The 20,452-nt window shown below is 46.6% G+C and overlaps 2 protein-coding genes across 3 annotated transcripts in view; one reads left to right on the top strand and one right to left on the bottom strand.

Moving 5' to 3' along the window:
* Positions 1–20,452, top strand: part of mapk8ip2 (mitogen-activated protein kinase 8 interacting protein 2) — a 144,124-nt gene that overhangs the window by 48,703 nt on the left and 74,969 nt on the right. The window lies entirely within an intron of this gene.
* Positions 9,914–18,739, bottom strand: LOC115134187 (gastricsin-like). Its single transcript, XM_029667910.2, has 9 exons — positions 18,631–18,739; positions 18,303–18,444; positions 17,881–17,998; positions 17,528–17,646; positions 17,160–17,359; positions 11,440–11,556; positions 11,105–11,252; positions 10,845–10,943; positions 9,914–10,678 (listed from the first exon to the last, which is right to left on the bottom strand). Exons 1-9 carry the CDS (start codon positions 18,684–18,686, stop codon positions 10,514–10,516), a joined length of 1,164 nt encoding a protein of 387 aa, XP_029523770.1. The 5' UTR covers positions 18,687–18,739; the 3' UTR covers positions 9,914–10,513.

Genomic DNA, 20,452 nt, shown 5'->3' with positions numbered 1-20,452 from the left:
TTGAATACAGTATGAGATGAGTAAAGCAGTATTTAAAAGTTATTTAAACGACTAGTGTTCAATTATTAAAGTGGCCTGTAATTCCAAGTATATAGGGCAGCAGCCTCTTTTTTATTTTTTTATTTTATTTAACTAGGCAAGTCCGTTCAGAACAAATTCATATTTACAATGATGACCTGGGAACAGTGGGTTAACTGCCTTGTTCAGGGGCAAAACAACAGATGTTAACCTTGTCAGCTCGGCAATTCGATCTGGCAACCTTTCGGTTACTTGCCGAACACTCTAACCACGAGGCTACCTGCCGCCCCTCTAAGGTGCAGGGTTACGTAACCGCGTCGAAGCCGGCTAGTGATGGCTATTTAACAGTCAGATGGCCTTGAGATAGAAGCTGTTTTTCAGTCTCTTGGTCCCAGCTTTGATTCACCTGTACTGACCACACCTTCTGGATGATAGAGGGGTGAACAGGCCTTGGCTTGGGTGGTTGTTGTCTTTGATTATCTTTTTTGGCCTTGCTGTGACATCGGCTGCTGTAGGTGTCCTGGAGGGCAGGTTGTTTGCCCCTGGTGATGCTTTGGGCAGACCGCACCACCCTCTTGAGAGCCCCTGCGGCGGTTCATTTGCCATAGCAGCCGGTGATACAGCCTGACAAGATACTCTCAATTGTGCATCTGTAAAAGTTTGTGAGGGTTTTAGGGGCCAAGACAAATTTATCAGCCTCCAGAGGTTGAAGAGTCGCTGTTGCGCCTTCTTCACCACACTGTCTGTGTGGGTGGACCATATCAGAATGTCAGTGATGTGTACGCCCCATAATACAATTGGCATTTGATTGTGAGGTCTTCTACGTCGGGTGAACAAAAGGACTTGAGTTTCTGTATGTTATCACAATCACATCATGAGTAGTTGATCATGAAACATACACCCCTGCTTTTCTTCTTCCCTGATAGTTATTTATTCCTGTCTGAGAAAAATACTGAGAACCCAGCTGGCTGTAAGGACGGGGAGATGATATACTGAGAGAGTGATGTTTCCGTGAAACAGAGTATGTTACAATCCTTGATGCCTCTCTGGAAGATCCTCTCCCTGAGCTCGTCTACTTTATTATCCAGAGACTGAACATTATACTCCGAAGCGGTAGATGATGTGCAGGCCTCCTGAGTCGGACTTGAGTCGGACTTGAAGTCCACTCCAAATACCTCTTTTCCCCCTGTGATGTGATGTGTGTGCTTTTTTTGAGCAGAAACCAGACTTAATACCAGAGAAAATACTATTGACATCAAGAAAGCCAGTCAGTTTTTCCAACACTTTAGATAAACATGGCAAAATAGAAATGGTCCAATAACAGTTAGGATCAGCTTTACCTCCCCTTTAAATAAAGGACGCACCGTGGCTGCCTTCCAAGCAATTGGAACCCCCCAGAGAGGAGAGAGAGGTTAAAAAGGTCAGAGATAAGCTTGGAGATGATAGGGGCTGCAACCTTAAAGAAGAATGTATCTAAACCATCTGACCCAGATGGTTTTTGGGGGTCAAGTTTAAGGAGCTCCGTTGGCACCTCGGACTCACTGACTGCCTGCAGGGAGAAACTTTGTAGCGGGGCAGGGGAAAAAGAGGGAGGAGCATAGGGGCTAGCCACATTAGAAGGGGTGGGAGATGAGGAAATGTTGGACAGGCAATGAGGCATGGCTGAGTCAAATAGGAATGCTGACTTAATGAAGTGGTGATTTAAAGAGCTCAGCCATGTGCTCCTTGTCAAGTAACAGACACATCATCAACATAAAGGGACATGGGCAGCTGTGAGGAGGTTTCATTCTTGAGATTAGATCAACAGAGAGCGAGAACTGCTCCTTAAAGTAACTACCTTTGGCCTTCCGGATAGCCTGAGTGCTCTTATTTCACATTTGCCTGAACAAGAGCCAGTCAGCCTGAGTATGTGTGTGCCAAGCATTTCGCCAAATTGAATTTTTGAGGCGGAGTAACTCTGCCAGATCATGGTCTTCAAGACTACTTTGCACCTCCACTGGCAAAAACGATGCCATAACCAATTGTGTTACCGCAAAGACCAGCGACCAGTGAGTGTTAAATATCACCACTGCTTGAAATTGGTTTTTAAAGACACACCTACAATATTTCCATCCCTCCCACCTCCCACCTCAGCACAAGCGAGCTGATATAAGACAGGGTTGGAAAATAGCAGAGCGCTGGCTTTTACAAGTCGAAATTGCCCAAGAACGTGTGTTTGACACAAGCGCTGCCTTAACACCAGAGTCCACAGTGTTATTACTAATGGTATGTAGAAATACGATATACAGTATCTGTACTTTACTTGACTATATTGTTGACAACTTTTACTTTTACTTCACTACATTCCTTAAGAACATGTACTTTCTACTCCCTGACACCCAGAAGTACATTTTGAGTACTTAGCAGGACATGAAAATGGTCCAATTTACACACTTATCAAGAGAACATCTGTGGTCATCCCTACTGCCTCTGATCTGACAAACTTACTAGATGCTTCGTTTTGTAAATGATGAGTGTTGGAGTGCGCCGCTGGTTATCCATCATTTAAATAGTGGCGTCTAATTTTCTTAATATAAAGATTTTTTAAATCTTTTGCTTTTGATCCTTAAGTAAATTTTAGAAATTACATTTACTTTTGATAGTTAAGTATATTTAAAACCAAATACTTTTAGATTTTTACTCAAGTAATATTTTACTGGTTGACTTTCACTTTAACTTGTGCCATTTTCTATGAAGGTATCTTTACTTTTACTCAAGTATGACAATTCAGTACTTTTTCCACAACTGTGTATTTGTTTCAAAATGTGGAGAATTCCATTGTTTTGGCTGTGTCATTGGAAATCCCCTAGCTACTGCATAGTAAGCACTTAGTGTTGTTAGGTTCTTATTTTACAGATCTAAATAAGTCACGGACACTAGAGAAGCTTTAACCAAGTGTAATTCTTCCCAAAGGTTCTGTACAGCTGTATTCAGACAGCAAAACATTTCTCTCCATCACAGTTATATACATCCTACGCAAGACACGCCTTCTCTCCAATCCTTACATCTTATTGTTCAACAGAAAGAGGGTAACAGGATACCAAACGCTTATTACTCCCTTAAGGGAATGTGTCCTCACCTCCTGACCTCAACCCCTCCTTCACCTAATCCACAGATATCCACCTGTCTTCCCTATATCAACACGTCGCTCTCCTCTCCTCCATCAAACACATTCCAAAGCCTTCTGGCTTTCTACAGAGGACCCTTAACTTCTGACATAAAACCCATTCTCTTCCACTCCTTATCATTTAGTTAATATCTCAATGTTCAAAGTTTAGCCGTTTCCAACAGTGTTAATCAGCAATACAGATATAAAGCACAATACACTGAGATATGAACACCTCTCCAAGGTCACAATGTGCAGGGAAATACTTACCCAGATATTTACCAAGTTGTCTTTTTTAATGTTAACATAATTGGAGATCTTTTATACACACACACTGATACAGAAACAACAGTCCTTTAAAGAGCGCTCACCAAGGCCTGAATAGTTTATTTCAGAAAGGACTTCATATTTGATGACATACCAAATTCTGTCCTGCTGGTCAGGAGGTGTGTGTGTGTTATGTGTGTGTGTGTGTGTGGGTGGGTGGGTGAACTAGTCATGATTGTTGATTTAGCACTTGTTTTGTTACTGATTGAGCTTTGATAAGGTTTACAGTTCTGCCCTGATTTAGACAGTTATCTAGCTTCACATTTCTACCCCCGATGTATTTTCTGACTTACCCTGCTTCACAGTGGCTCTATATACATCTGTATGAGGCCCTGTCTGGACTGTCCTGTCCTCACTAGAAAACCTGCAATGCAGCATTTCTGTCAGTCGGTTCCTCTCCTTGTTCGGGCGGTGTTCGGCGGTCGACGTCACCGGTCTTCTAGCCATCGCCGATCCATTTTTCATGCTCCATTTGTTTTGTCTTGTTTTCACACACACCTGGTTTCAATTCCCTAATTACATGTTGTATATGTTCCCTCTGTTTCCCCCATGTCCTTGTTGGGAATTGTTTATTTTGTAAGTACTCGTGCTATGTGTTACTGGTGCGCTACGGGTTTTTTACCCATGTGTTTGTTGTTTGGTATGCCGTTAGTTTTATATATTAAACTGCACTGGCTATACACCAAGTTCTGCTCTCCTGTGTTTGACTTCCCTGCCATCAGTTACGCACCCCTTACAGAATACCGAACCACCTATGGAGTCAGCAGCAACAGGTGCCCCTGGTATAGGGGCCGAGGAGCGCATCCAGGAGCAAGTGAAAGTAATCCACCATCTCGGCGCCATCACGGATCAAGTTATCCAGACCCTGGACTGTTGGGAGAGACAGGGAGGTCCTCCAGCGACTTCAACAACGCAACCCGAACCTCCACTACTCTCTCCTCCTGCAACCGGTCCCAGTGGGATGTGTCTCGCCCTTCCCGGGGAGTATGATGGGACGGCGGCACGGTGCCAGGGTTTCCTGTTACAGCTGGACCTATACCTGGGCACCTTTTACCCGGCTCCCTCGGGAAGGGAGAAGGTGTCCACCCTCATCTCGTGCCTCTCAGGGAGAGCTCTGGATTGGGTCAACACAGTGTGGGGAGAAGGAGATGCGGCGTTGTTGGACTTCAGAGTTCACCCGCCAGAGTTCACCTTTGACCACCCGAACAAGGATAGAGCGGTGGGTGAGCGCCTCTTCCAGCTGAGGCAGGAGACGAGGAGCGCCCAGGATTTTGCCCTGGAGTTTAGGACTCTGGCTGCCGGCGCGGGATGGAATGACAGGGCCCTGATCGACCACTACCGTTGCAGTCTGCGCGAGGACGTACATCGGGAGTTGGCCTGAAGAGACACCACCCTCACGTTGGATCAGCTGGTGGACCTGTCCATCCGGCTGGACAACCTGCTGGCTACCCGTGGACGTTCAGATCAGGGTCTGGTGGTTCCATCCCCTCGCACCCCCTCTCCTGAACCTATGGAGCTGGGAGGGGCTGTGCGTAGGGAGACCGGAGGGGTTTCCAGTTCGTGCACCATCTGTGGCCGCAGAGGGGACACTGCCGGTCGGTGCCGGGTTGGTCTCTCCGGGAGTCGAGGCAGCAGGCAGGGCACTCTGGCGTCACCCCAGGAGAGTGTGCACCACTCTCATCCAGAGTCCTCTGTTGTCCAACTGTTTGTACCTATTTGTTTTTCTGATTTCCCCCCGGATTCCCAGCATAAGGCGCTCGTCAATTCTATTTTATTGACAGAGCACTCGCTCTTAGTTTAGCGATCCCCATTATTCCTGTGGTTAGACCTTTCCCAGTACACGCTCTGGATAGTCGACCATGGGGGTCCGGGCTAATCAGGGAAGCCACTATCTCCCTGGCCATGGTGACGCAGGGGAGTCATGAGGAGCAAATCAGTCTCTTTCTCCTGCGTTTCCCGTGGTACTGGGCCTTCACTGGTTGGCTCGTCATGACCCCACCATTTCATGGAAACAGAGGGCTCTCACGGGGTGGTCGCGAGAGTGCTCGGGGAAGTGTGTAGGGGTTTCCGTTGGTGCTACTACAGTGGAAAGACCAGACCAGGTCTCCACTGTGCGCAACCCCCCCGAATATGCCGATTTGGCTCTCGTCTTCTGTAATAAGAAGGAGACTCAATTACCACCCCATCGGGGGGATTGTGTGGAAAATCTCCTGGTAAACGCTGTATTTCCCAGGAGTCACGTGTATCCACTGTCACAAGCGGAGACCGTGTCTATGGAGACATATGTCTCTGAATACCTGCGTTGGGGGTACATTCGGTCCTCCACTTCACCCGTCTCCTCGAGTTTCTTTTTTGTGAAGAAGGATGGAGGTCTGTGCCCGTGCATTGACTATAGAGGTCACAATCAAATCATGGTAAGGTACAGTTACCTCTTATCGCCACTGCGATTTAGTCAATGCACGGGGCGCGCTTCTTCACAAAACTGGATCTCAGGAGCGAATACCACCAGGTGCGTATCCGGGAGGGAGACAAGTGGAAGACTGCATTTAGTACCACCTCAGGGCATTATGAGTACCTCGTCATGCCATATGGGTTGATGAATGCTCCATCAGTCTTCCAATCCTTTGTAGATGAGATTTTCAGGGACCTGCACGGGCAGGGTGTATTGGTATATATCGGTATACTCCGCTAAACGCACCGAGCATGACCTGTATGTCCAGGCTGAGAAATGCCTTTTCTTTCAGCAAGCCTTATCCTTCTTAGGGTATCACATTTCCACATCAGGGGTGGAGATGGAGAGTGACCGCATTTCAGCCGTGCGCTATTGGCTGACTCCCACCAAGGTAAAGGAGGTGCAGCGATTTTTAGGGTTTGCCAATTACCACCAGAGATTTATCCAGGATTTTGGTCAGGTGGCTGCTCCCATTACCTCACTGCTGAAGGGAGGTCCTGTACGTCTGCAGTGGTCAGTTGAGGTGGACACGGCTTTTGGGCAACTAAGGGCTCTGTTTACCTCTGCGCCCATCCGGACCCCTCTTTGGCGTTCATAGTGGAGGTGGGCGCGTCCGAGGCTGGGATAGGAGCGGTGCTCTCTCAGCGCTCGGGTACGCCACCGAAGCTCCGCCCCTGTGCCTTCTCGAAGAAGCTCAGCCCGGCTGAGCAAAACTATGACGTGGGGGACCGCAAGCTGTTGGCTGTCGTCAAGGCCTTGAAGGCGTGGAGACATTGGCTTGAGTGGGCTAAACACCCTTTTCTCATCTGGACTGACCACCGCAATCTGGAGTACATCCGGGCAGCGAGGAGACTGAACCCTCGCCAGGCAAGGTGGGCCATGTTTTTCACCTGTTTTGTTTTCACCCTTTCGTACAGACCAGGTTCCCAGAAGTTTAAGGCAGACTCACTGTCCCGGCAGTATGACACAGAGGAGCGGCCAAAGGATCCCACTCCCATACTCCCAGCCTCTTGCTTGGTGGCGCCGGTAGTGTGGGAGCTGGACACGGCCATTGAGCGGGCGTCACGTGCAGAGCCCCCCCCAGTGTCCAGCTGGGCATCTGTACGTTCCGTCTGCTGTCCGCGACCGGCTGATCTATTGGGCCCACACGTCACCCTCTGGTCATCCTGGGATCGGTCGGACAGTGCGCTGTCTTAGTGGGAAGTACTAGTGGCCCACTTTGGCTAAGGATGTTAGGGTTTATGTTTCTTCCTGCTCGGTGTGCACCCAGTGTAAGGCTCCTAAGCACCTGCCCAGAGGTAAGTTACAACCCTTACCCGTTCCGCAATGGCCTCGGTCGCATCTGTCGGTGGATTTTATAACCGATCTTCCACCTTCACAGGGTTACACCATGATCCTGGTCGTTGTGGATCATTTTTCTAAGTCCTGTCGTCTCGTCCCTTTGCCCGGTCTCCCTACGGCCCTACAGACTGCGGAGGCCCTGTTTACTCACGTCTTCCGGCACTATGGGATGCCTGAGGATATAGTGTCTGATCGGGGTCCCCAGTTCACGTCGAGGGTCTGGAGGGCATTCATGGAACGTCTGGGGGTCTCGGTCAGCCTTCCCTCATGTTTTCGCCCCGAGAGTAACGGGCAGGTGGAGAGAGTTAACTAGGATGTGGGTAGGTTTCTGAGGTCTTATTGCCAGGACCGGCCGGGGGAGTGGGCAGCGTTCGTGCCCTGGGCAGAGATGGCCCAGAACTCGCTCCGCCACTCCTCCACTAACCTCTCTCCTTTCCAGTGTGTATTGGGGTATCAGCCGGTTCTGGCTCCTTGGCATCAGAGTCAGACTGAGGCTCCTGTGGTGGATGACTGGTTTGGCTCTCGACCCGGAAACCTGCCCCGCCGCCTGCCCTGCCGGAAGCTGGGTCCGGGGTTTGTGGGACCATTTAAAGTCCTGAGGAGAGTGAACAAGGTATGTTATAGGTTACAGTTTCCCCCCGATTACCGCGTTAACCCCTCGTTCCATGTGTCTCTCCTCAGGCCGGTGGTGGCTGCGGGAAGTTCCCTCCGCCCCCTCTGGACATCGAGGGGCCCCGGCGTACTCCGTTCGATCCATCTTGGATTTGAGACGTCGGGCGAGGGGCCTTCAGTACCTCATAGACTGGGAGGGGTACGATCCGGAGGAGAGATGCTGTGTTCCGGAGGAGGACATGTTGGACCCTTCTATGCTGCGGGATTTCCACCGTCTCCTTCCGGATTGCCCTGCATCTCCGGGTCGTCACCGAGGCCAGTGTCGGCGTGCTGTTGGAGCCGCGCGTCAAGGGGGAGGGGGATTACTGTCACGACTTCTTCCGAAGTCAGTTCCTCTCCTTGTACGGGCGGTGTTCAGCGGTTGACGTCACCGGTCTTCTAGCCATCGCCGTTCCGTTTGTTTTGTCTTGTTTTCACACACACCTCGTTTCAATTCCCTAATTTCATGTTGTATATTTTCCCTCCGTTTCCCCATGTCCTTGTCGGGAATTGACTATTTTTTCATTTCACCATCTTGGCCATGTTCTGTTATAATCTCTACCCGGCACAGCCAGAAGAGGACTGGCCACCCCTCCTGGGGTGGCAGGGTAGCCTAGTGGTTAGACTAGTAACCGGAAGGTTGCAAGTTCAAACCCCCGAGCTGACAAGGTACAAATCTGTCATTCTGCCCCTGAACAGGCAGTTAACCCACTGTTCCTAGGCCGTCATTGAAAATAAGAATTTGTTCTTAACTGACTTGCCTAGTTAAATAAAGGTTAAAAAAAAGCCTGGTTCCTCTCTAGGTTTCTTCCTAGGTTTTGGCCTTTCTAGTGAGTTTTTCCTAGCCACCGTGCTTCTACACCTGCATTGCTTGCTGTTTGGGGTTTTAGGCTGGGTTTCTGTACAGCACTTTGAGATATCGGCTGATGTACGAAGGGCTATATAAATACATTTTATTTTATTGGATGATTATTTTGTAAGTACTTGTGCTATTTGTTACTGGTGCGCTACGGGTTTTATACCCATGTACCCATGTGTTTGTTTTGTATGCCGTTAGTTTTATATATTAAACTGCTTTGGCTATTCACCAAGTTCTGCTCTCCTGCGTTTGACTACCCTGCCACCAGTTACGCACCCCTTACAATTTTCCTCTGATCCTCACACAGTCTCTTACTAATGGAGTAGAGAGCTGAGCCTCTATTTGAACTAATGGACCACAGATATACAGATGTTTTATAGAAACTAAGAAAAAGGATGATGAACACATTTAAGCACTGTTGTCTGTAAACTGGGGACCTGGAATAATCGAGAATAGTGCTGAACTCCTCTGTCTGCTTAGAGAGCAAAGCAATAGATGGAGGGTGTGTGAGTTCCTGTGTCTGGTGAATGAGGCACAGACCCAGACAGACAGTGGCAGGCTTCCCCAGTGTCGGAGCAATCTGTGTGGACATGAGTCAGAGATGATCCTCTTTGAAGGGTGGAGGGGTCAGGTACATGAGGACTGGGGGTGAAATCACAAACTGGTGTGTGTGTGTCACAAATGTGGGTGTATGTGTCTGCTATCTCTGCTCCTGACATAAACAGTTTAAGCCAGTTGATGGTGTGTGTGTAGAGACAAAAAAACACACTTGTATGCATACGCATCCACACAGACACCGGCCGCTGACCATGTTACAGAGATAAGAGCTCGTAAGCAGAAGTGAAATGTTGAAGCTTTCATTAAAGTCCATTTCACAGTGCTGCTGCTCTCCTGAGGATACTTCGGTCTTAATGCCATTTAGCAGATGGCATAATTGACTGTGATATTTAGTTATTTCTACATGTATGATGTGTAGATGGTTGGAAATTTTCACAGGCTCCAATTGGGTAAAGCTGCTCTTGTTTTTTGTTGCAGTCAGTGGTGAATGTGAGGTGTGATTTCAGTCTTACAGTCATCATGAGCTTGATGTGTCAAATACAGTGATTCAAAACAAATACGATTATTGTGCACTTCAATAGTTTATTCAGTCTAAATGGAAGCTAAACAAACACCAAATACATCCAGTCTTGAGATGATATTCATAAGTGTCAAAAATCATATTTTCATATTTCACTGTGTTTCTGTAAGTCATTTACTTTTTCACTCAGCATCATGATGAAATCAGCAACATGGCTGTACCTGTGTTCACATCCGATGTTGTCTGGGAACTAGGAGGTTGTCGTTGCAATGCCCAGAGTAGAAAGGAAACAACCTTACAGCTCAACTGAATATATTAGCAGATGTCATCTAACAAAGACCACAGCTTTAACCCAATGATGTCGATGCTTGCTTTAACCACACTGGACCAAAGCCAAACTGACCCACAGTGGGTGCCATGGGTAATATGTGTATTATAATGAGCAGAGTGGTTGCCATGGGTAATATGTGTTCTAAAATAACCAGAGTGGTTGTTATGAGTGATTCAGAATAGTTGCCATTGGTGATTGATGTTCTAGAATGGTCAGAGGTGGAATAGATTCTGTGTGAGTTTTGGGGTGGTAGACTTCTAAGAACGGTCGGTGTCTGTGTTGGTTTGCGGTCATGGTCATGTTGGTCAGGTTTAGGCTGCGGTGGCAAAGCCCACTTGGTTGCCTGTGCGGTCGTAGACGGAGTAGTACTCCCTGAGGAATACATCTCCCAAAATCCACAGGGGCTGTCCGTTCTGGGACGGCAGGTAGGTGGGAATGATCCCCACGAAGCAGAACTGGTACCCACCCTGGTTGTTCTGGATAGAGAGGAGAACACGCATGTTGAGTGCAATACACACACACACAGATAAACATGCATGCACATGCACTACTGACACAAGGCTTATGGCCTTCATTATCCTAACATCAGTCATAGAGGGTCACACACACACACACACAAACACACACGACACACTAACTTACCTGCTGAATGTATGCAGATGGCGGCAGGGGGAAGTTGACTCCATTGATGGTGAAGGTGAGAGTAGGCAGGCTGTTGATCTGGTTACAGTTCACTGTGTACTGCATCAACAAACAATTCACAGACATGAGTGACACAAAACATCCCTGTACTGGTTTACTCTGGTCTGCACTGGTTTTCCCAACTTCTACTTTCTGGATCACACTGTTTTATGGTGTCAGTTAGTACTGGTCTGTAATGGTTTATAATGGCTTCCTGCTACCTGTCCGTACTGGTCCTGCTGGGCTCCAATGGACTGCATCAGCGTTCCCATGATCTGTTTGGGTGCAGTCAGCATGGAGGTGCCTGTATCCACGATGGCCTGGCAGCCCTGCCCACACCACCCTGTCTCCTGACCGTTGATTTGGAACCTGGAGATGTACAAGGGTTAGTGTTAGACAGACAGGCAGGCAGGCAGGCAGACAGACATTGACAGCGGCCTTAGACATTTAAAAAAAAAATCCTAAAGGAGTTTTTCACCCCAGCTTTTCCAGTCTCTTGGTGGTTCTGATGTCAGTGTATGGTTAAGTATGTTTGGTTGGTGTGGTTGATCCTGACCCTTGGATGCCGATCTGCCAGTATGTCTGGGAGGTGACGGGGGTCCAGTGGATCTGACCCTGATACTTGGTGTTGTCCACTTCTCCGAACGACAGCTCACTGCCCTGCTGGCCGTCCCTGCACAGATTTTTTTTTTAAAGCCATCAAACAATTTTACAAAGATAGAAGGCAGTTGGCAAGAAGATGGTTCACTCTTCACAGAAGATACTTTTCTTCTCAAAAATCTTATGTCTTATATCAGTGATTTAGTTTCTGGAGCAGGAATAATGAATATAACGTTGATTATGTACATAAATAAATAAGTACATTATTCAAATATATCACCTGTTCATCTAGAAAGCGAACACATTGCCCTGCAGACGGTTCTGTGATATGTGTGTATTTTATATTGAGGTCCGGTAGCAGTACATTATACGTGTGGTAAGTGGTGGTAGGGATGTCAGATCTTAACTTGATCACTTTTTTGTCACTGCTCATTTTCCTGCTGCATCAGGAAATACAAATGAGCCGTGTGGGTCCCTGTAAAAAGAGCAGTTGTCTTTATCTCCATGCTGGGGCATTTGAGTCATTGGGATCAGTACTTGGTTTCAAAATAAACATTTACATTTACATTTAAGTCATTTAGCAGACGCTCTTATCCAGAGCGACTTACAAATTGGTGCTTTCACCTTATGACATCCAGTGGAACAGCCACTTTACAATAGTGCATCTAGGTCTTTTAAGGGGGGGTGAGAAGGATTACTTTATCCTATCCTAGGTATTCCTTAAAGAGGTGGGGTTTCAGGTGTCTCCGGAAGGTGGTGATTGACTCCGCTGTCCTGGCGTCGTGAGGGAGTTTGTTCCACCATTGGGGGGCCAGAGCAGCGAACAGTTTTGACTGGGCTGAGCGGGAACTGTACTTCCTCAGTGGTAGGGAGGCGAGCAGGCCAGAGGTGGATGAACGCAGTGCCCTTGTTTGGGTGTAGGGCCTGATCAGAGCCTGGAGGTACTGAGGTGCCGTTCCCCTCACAGCTCCGTAGGCAAGCACCATGGTCTTGTAGCGGATGCGAGCTTCAACTGGAAGCCAGTGGAGAGAGCGGAGGAGCGGGGTGACGTGAGAGAACTTGGGAAGGTTGAACACCAGACGGGCTGCGGCGTTCTGGATGAGTTGTAGGGGTTTAATGGCACAGGCAGGGAGCCCAGCCAACAGCGAGTTGCAGTAATCCAGACGGGAGATGACAAGTGCCTGGATTAGGACCTGCGCCGCTTCCTGTGTGAGGCAGGGTCGTACTCTGCGGATGTTGTAGAGCATGAACCTACAGGAACGGGCCACCGCCTTGATGTTATTTGAGAACGACAGGGTGTTGTCCAGGATCACGCCAAGGTTCTTAGCGCTCTGGGACGAGGACACAATGGAGTTGTCAACCGTGATGGCGAGATCATGGAACGGGCAGTCCTTCCCGGGAGGAAGAGCAGCTCCGTCTTGCCGAGGTTCAGCTTGAGGTGATGATCCGTCATCCACACTGATATGTCTGCCAGACATGCAGAGATGCGATTCGCCACCTGGTCGTCAGAAGGGGGAAAGGAGAAGATTAATTGTGTGTCGTCTGCATAGCAATGATAGGAGAGACCATGTGAGGTTATGACAGAGCCAAGTGACTTGGTGTATAGCGAGAATAGGAGAGGGCCTAGAACAGAGCCCTGGGGGACACCAGTGGTGAGAGCACGTGGTGAGGAGACGGATTCTCGCCACGCCACCTGGTAGGAGCGACCTGTCAGGTAGGACGCAATCCAAGCGTGGGCCGCGCCGGAGATGCCCAACTCTGAGAGGGTGGAGAGGAGGATCTGATGGTTCACAGTATCGAAGGCAGCCGATAGGTCTAGAAGGATGAGAGCAGAGGAGAGAGAGTTAGCTTTAGCAGTGCGGAGCGCCTCCGTGATACAGAGAAGAGCAGTCTCAGTTGAATGACTAGTCTTGAAACCTGACTGATTTGGATCAAGAAGGTCATTCTGAGAGAGATAGCGGGAGAGCTGGCCAAGGACGGCACGTTCAAGAGTTTGAGAGAAAAGAAAGAAGGGACACTGGTCTGTAGTTGTTGACATCGGAGGGATCGAGTGTAGGTTTTTTCAGAAGGGGTGCAACTCTCGCTCTCTTGAAGACGGGAGGGACGTAGCCAGCGGTCAGGGATGAGTTGATGAGCGAGGTGAGGTATGGGAGAAGGTCACCGGAGATGGTCTGGAGAAGAGAGGAGGGGATAGGGTCAAGCGGGCAGGTTTTTGGGCGGCCGGCCGTCACAAGACGCGAGATGTCATCTGGAGAGAGAGGGGAGAAAGAGGTCAGCGCACAGGGTAGGGCAGTGTGAGCAGAACCAGCGGTGTCGTTTGACTTAGCAAACGAGGATCGGATGTCGTCGACCTTCTTTTCAAAATGGTTGACGAAGTCATCTGCAGAGAGGGAGGAGGGGGGGAGGGGAGGAGGATTCAAGAGGGAGGAGAAGGTGGCAAAGAGCTTCCTAGGGTTAGAGGGAGATGCTTGGAATTTAGCGTGGTAGAAAGTGGCTTTAGCAGCAGAGACAGAGGAGGAAAATGTAGAGAGGAGGGAGTGAAAGGATGCCAGGTCCGCAGGGAGGCGAGTTTTCCTCCATTTCCGCTCGGCTGCCCGGAGCCCTGTTCTGTGAGCTCGCAATGAGTCGTCGAGCCACGGAGCGGGAGGGGAGGACCGAGCCGGCCTGGAGGATAGGGGACATAGAGAGTCAAAGGATGCAGAAAGGGAGGAGAGGAGGGTTGAGGAGGCAGAATCAGGAGATAGGTTGGAGAAGGTTTGAGCAGAGGGAAGAGATGATAGGATGGAAGAGGAGAGAGTAGCGGGGGAGAGAGAGCGAAGGTTGGGACGGCGCGATACCATCCGAGTAGGGGCAGTGTGGGAAGTGTTGGATGAGAGCGAGAGGGAAAAGGATACAAGGTAGTGGTCGGAGACTTGGAGGAGTTGCAATGAGGTTAGTGGAGGAACAGCATCTAGTAAAGATGAGGTAGAGCGTATTGCCTGCCTTGTGAGTAGGGGGAAGGTGAGAGGGTGAGGTCAAAGAGGAGAGGAGTGGAAAGAAGGAGGCAGAGAGGAATGAGTCAAAGGTAGACGTGGGGAGGTTAAAGTCGCCCAGAACTGTGAGAGGTGAGCCGTCCTCAGGAAAGGAGCTTATCAAGGCATCAAGCTCATTGATGAACTCTCCGAGGGAACCTGGAGGGCGATAAATGATAAGGATGTTAAGCTTGAAAGGGCTGGTAACTGTGACAGCATGGAATTCAAAGGAGGCGATAGACAGATGGGTAAGGGGAGAAAGAGAGAATGACCACTTGGGAGAGATGAGGATCCCGGTGCCACCACCCCGCTGACCAGAAGCTCTCGGGGTGTGCGAGAGCACGTGGGCGGACGAAGAGAGAGCAGTAGGAGTAGCGGTGTTGTCTGTGGTGATCCATGTTTCCGTCAGAGCCAAGAAGTCGAGGGACTGGAGGGGGGCATAGGCTGAGATGTCTCAATTTTTCACCGAAACGCCATGCCTAGGTCATATTACGGCATTTGAAATGCAGCCATACACATCAACAACTGTCATTTTATATAGCATAACAACACAAGATAGATGTTGGTCTCATCTAGGCTATGACATACAAGCTTCAATTGTATCCTATGTTCAAAATGTAGTTCAATCGTGGAGTCTGGTAGGGTGGTGTGGGTTACGGTTGCTGACGTCAGCTCACACATATAAGCCTACCATGTTGGCGTTGGTTCAATTCCGGCCCACAACTTTCTGGCACAAATAACTCAATCCTCCGATATACTAGATTTATTTACACATTTTAAAAATGGACAGTCTAAGGATATTTTACCCCTGATCTTAATAATAAATTACCATATCAGACACTTTTGGATAACATAAATAGGAAACCAATCAAATTGTAACTAAGGGCTACACCAACATTAGGGTCAGGTAAATTCCCACAGTAGATACTTTATTTATTTTGTATGAAATAATTGTCAAATGGATAATTCACCCGTAGTCTGTTCAAAAAGTACTCTGTTGTTCTGATGACAATACCAACCAGAGGGTGAACAAATCTTGAAACACTTTGGTTGCAAGCAGGACTAAGGTAACACTGATATCGTCTTTTAGGGAGCTGCAATGAAGTGAACATTAATGGTCGCTATTGAGATCAGTTGTGCGGGTGAATTTAGAGCGTACCGATAATTTAACGGGACATCAGCTGATGATAATCTAAGTGCCATCGATGGCTGCAATAGGTCCCTTGTATTTGATTATTCCACTAGGCTACATTTTGAAGGCTACCCGTTAGTTAGCCTCCATTATTACATTTCCCTGGCTGAGTTGATGAGCTGAGTTGGGCCATCATCTGCATCTCCATCATCATGTAGGTCTGCTGTGGAACAATTAACTTTCCTCCAGTGTGGATGCTTGTCCGTGTTTTATAGTTCGGCAATGTATTATTTGGGAATATAGTTCTAGTCCTTGGTGTCAATATGTTTATACATTTGAGCCTATCCAAAGACAATTTAGTTGAGCTGAGATACTCTTCTTTGTGTAAAAAATCTGACTATTTGTTTTACTTCTTGAAAACATAAAAAAAAAATGTAATTAACTTGTTGGTCTAATGTCGTCTCAGGCTGGTCACTAGATCACTCAGCACTGGATGCAAACTCATGAGGTTCGGAGTGAGCTGCTTATGGCAGATCACATTGCTCTAGCGAGCGTACTGATGATACATAGGCGCTTCATTTTGTTTTATTTTGTTTTAAGCCTTCCCCAAACCATAGCCCTAAACTTAACTGAATTAATTCCTGAACTGTTAACCCTTGAGTTGTTTCTGTTTTAATCATGTAACCACGCAAAAACGAATGTGTCAAAAATAGACATTGATCCATGAGTCAAAGGGCAGTGGGCCGAATATGAACCCATGCCGACTCTGACATATATGTGCCGGGGTCAGTGGCTGTAACCGCTGGATCACACAGGATTTGAGGAAAACAATGATTAATTCTGCCTATTGCTTTCCTTCAACATGTATAATAAAACAGTTCATGTAAAACAACATATTTTCCCTAACGACAATACATCTACCCCCTAAGAATATGGCCGTTTATTCTAATCCACGTAAGAATGAACACGAGACACGCCGTAGCCTTCACGTAGCCTACATAAGGTAGAATGTAGGTACGGTACTGCTTTGTGTACAAACACGCTTCCAGCTGCCCAGTCCAATTAAGAGCTGACATCTGTAGTGGTATGTGTGGTAGTAGTGGAACTGGTCTATGTGTGGTAAGTAGAAGTAGTTGTATATGTGTGGTAAGTAGTGGTAGTTGTATATTTGTGGTAAGTAGGGGTAGTTGTATATTTGTGGTAAGTAGGGGTAGTTGTATATTTGTGGTAAGTAGGGGTAGTTGTATATTTGTGGGAAGTAGGGGTAGTGGTATATGTGTGGTAAGTCGTGGTAGTGGTATATGTGTGGTAAGTAGTGGTAGTGGTATATGTGTGGTAATTTGGAGTAGTGTGGTAAGTAGGGATAGTGGTATAAGTGTGGTAAGTAGGGGTAGTGGTATATTTGTGGTAAGTAGTGGTATGTGTGTGGTAAGTAGGGGTAGTGGTATATTTGTGGTAAGTAGTGGTATGTGTGTGGTAAGTAGTGGTAATTAGTGGTATATTTGTGGTATAAGTGATGGTAGGAGTACTGACCTGGTCAGGTAGAATGCAAATATGTTAGCCTGTAGAAGGTTCAGTGACATGATGTTGTCCATGAAGGGAGTCTCTTGTCCGGCTGAGATGGAAGGGTAGGACAGGCCAAGGATACCATCAAACTGGGCCACAACAAAGGTCTGACCTGGCTCGTCAGTACTCAGACCAATCTCCTGGTGGTTGATGAAAATACCACCGACCTAAAGAGGTGACAAACACACACTCAGCATCATGGAAACACTTTGGTTTTATTAGAATGGAAGTACATGTACATGGCTGTATCTGTTGTGGCTTTTTATTGCATGTAGTGAAGAATAACTGTGGTAGAAGTAGTTAAGTATTTCTAAGGTTGTTATGGTGGGACTCACGTTGACGGTGTCATATCCGAAAACTCCACTGAGACTGCCAGTTCCGTAGGGCAGGTAGAAAGTTTCCCCATTAGCTGAGTAGGTGGACGACTGCTGGGGGTTGAACTTTGTGTGGGTGTCTGCAGGAGGAAGGGACACAAACAACTTAAAGAGGAAATATACAGTCTACAATGTATTTATCTGGGAAGTATGTAGAAGTGACAATAGATTAAAATATCTCTGATAGTAGTACAGTAGTAGTAGTATAGTTAGTAATACTTATTGTTGAGAAAGTAGTAGTTAGTTTATACATGTTGTTGTAATATTAGCTAGCAGTTGCTTTCATTGTCATGAAGCTATCCAGCTGTACTCACTGCAGGCCTGAGTGTTGCAGAGTACAGAGTCAACCCACAGGTTGGCAGAGCCAGTGTCAAACAACACCTGGAAGGACTGGGGGGGAGTACCGATGGTGATGGCTCCATAGTAGGTGGTCTAGAAAACACAACAGGGAAAGTATAGTTGACAAAAGAGAGGGGCTGCTAATCCATTCATACAACAACGCATCAGATCTAGAGTGGTTGGCGTGGTTTAGACTCTACTTCATGGAGTTAGATGTTATCTTGACATGGTTGTTATCTAGTTAGACCTAGAATTCACATTTTATATGTTCGCCTACATCATAGAATTTCATTCTGGAATATGAAAATAGACTACTGTGGACATAGACAGATATAGACAGAACATTGAGTAACATTCTAGATAGACCATAAGCTTGTGTATTATAGCATGTTCGTACGTCGGCGTAGTTGTTGATGTACATGGTGGCGGAGCCAGCGAACTCGCTAGGAAAGTATTTGAGAGCGGGGTCTTGGTAGGGCAGGCGTTCTCCTTTCTCCATCATTCTCTCACGGATTGACTTATGCTTCACCAGAGGGATCCTAGGGTAACAAGAGCACAGATACACTCAGATATGAAGTTGAATTCTGCAAATGCAAATAGGTAGATAGAGCGACAAGGAGTTATCATTGACTATGAGACATGAGAAAAGAAAATAGTGTTTTAGGGAGAATTTAGGGAAAAAGAGCAACTGGATGGAGTGAAAAATAAATAAAGTGAGTACTAACCTGTGGATTCCCTCAGCGATCACAGCACATACCAGCACAATAACCAGACACTTCATGGTCACTCCTGAAATCACAACCAGTGGTGGATACACCTTAGCTTGGGTCAGGACTGATCTTATATACTGTACCAAACACACATATGCGCACACATGAATGCAAGCGGGTGTGATATGGGTACGCTTGAGTGTGTTCACATCCCTTATCAGACTTAAGGAGGTGACTATCAGCTTCTTTTTCCCCTGACTGCACATTCTCTATTCAGTGTGCAGGCAAGCCTCTACTCCCCTGTACCGATAGCAGCGCTAACCAAACATTACTATTAGTTTACTGAATCTTAAGGGAGATAACCAGATTAGATAAGATACAGGGCTCTATTTTAACAAACCGAAGGCAATGGTAAATCTTTTCGCTTACGGTTGCGTTATGGGTTCAGCGGTGTCAAAAATATTTTTTTCACTGAGAATTTTTGCTCTGCTTGAAGATATTCAAATGAGCCTCATGAGTCCCTGGAAATGAGCAGTTCTCTTTCTCTCAATAGAGGTTAGTTTAGTCATTGGGGTCAAGGCTTGCAATCAAAAGGATGTTCTCTCTCGCTCCCTCAAACGCTAGGCCTAGGTCCTGTTACTGCAACATTCAAATGTACAAAAATATACAGCCGTATATATATATAAGCATAGGAACTGAGAAGTGGTCTGTGGTCACCACCTGCAGAACCACTCCTTTATTGGAGGTGTCTTGCTAATTGCCTATAGTTTCCACCTGTTGTCTATTCCATTTGCACAACAGCATGTGAAATTTATTGTCAATCGGTGTTGCTTCCTAAGTGGACAGTTTGATTTCACAGAAGTGTGATTGACTTGGAGTTACATTGTGTTGTTTAAGTGTTCCCTTTATTTTTTTGAGCAGTATATATATACATATATATACATCCACAACCATAGTTCTATATAGCTTAATAACCCAAGATAGATATTGGTCTCCACTATGCTACAACATACACTTGTCTAGTGTATCTTAAGGTTACGAATAAAATGTCAACGTTTTGTTTAATTATCACCTGGGGTGTTCTAGCGGTTAGGGCCAGTATCATACAGTACCAGTCAAGTTTGGCCACACCTACTCATTCCAAGGTTTTTCTTTATTTTTACTATTTTTTACATTGCAGAATAATAGTGAAGACATTTAATGTTTAATAACACATATGGAATCATGTAGTAACAAAAAAAGTGTTCATCAAAATATATTTTATATTTGAGATTCTTCAAAGTAGCCACCCTTTACCTTGATGACAGCTTTGGACACTCTTGGCATTCTCTCAACCAGCTTCATGAGGTAGTCACCTGGAATGCATTTCAATTAACAGGTGTGCCTTGTTAAAAGTTCATTTGTGGAATTTCTTTCCTTCTTGTTAATGCGTTTAAGCCAGTCAGTTGTGTTGTGACAAGGTAGGGTTGGTATACAGACGATAGCCCTATTTGGTAAAATAAAAAGTCCATATTATGGCAAGAGTCAAAATCAAATCAAATCAAATCAGATGTTATTGGTGACATACACATATTTACCAGATGTTATTGTGTGTTACTGCTCTCGTTGGTGTTAGGAAGAGTGGACCTAAGCGCAGCGTGCTAAGAGTTCATAATTCCTTTTATTAAAAAAAACACTTAAACAAAATAACAAAGCGAAAACGAACAGTTCTGTCAGGCACAGACACTAGAAAGAAAACAAGATCCCACAAAACCCAAAAGGAAAATGACAACTTAAATATGATCCTCAATCAGAGACAATGATATACATCTGCCTCTGATTGGGAACCACACACACA

The sequence above is a fragment of the Oncorhynchus nerka genome, linkage group LG9a (genome assembly GCF_034236695.1).
Source record: "Oncorhynchus nerka isolate Pitt River linkage group LG9a, Oner_Uvic_2.0, whole genome shotgun sequence".
Taxonomy (NCBI): domain Eukaryota; kingdom Metazoa; phylum Chordata; class Actinopteri; order Salmoniformes; family Salmonidae; genus Oncorhynchus; species Oncorhynchus nerka.
This window is presented reverse-complemented; position numbering and strand designations above follow the sequence as displayed.

What these genes read in the sequence shown, in the direction of transcription:
- LOC115134187 (XM_029667910.2), bottom strand. Translation starts at nt 18,686, where the DNA reads ATGAAGTGTCTGGTTATTGTGCTGGTATGTGCTGTGATCGCTGAGGGA. An exon ending in TTTGCATTCTACCTGACCAG is followed by an intron (nt 11,557 to 17,159) that starts GTCAGTACTCCT and finishes AAATCTGTGCAG; the next exon opens with GGACGGCCAGCAGGGCAGTG. An exon ending in TGGCAGATCGGCATCCAAGG is followed by an intron (nt 11,253 to 11,439) that starts GTCAGGATCAAC and finishes GTACATCTCCAG; the next exon opens with GTTCCAAATCAACGGTCAGG.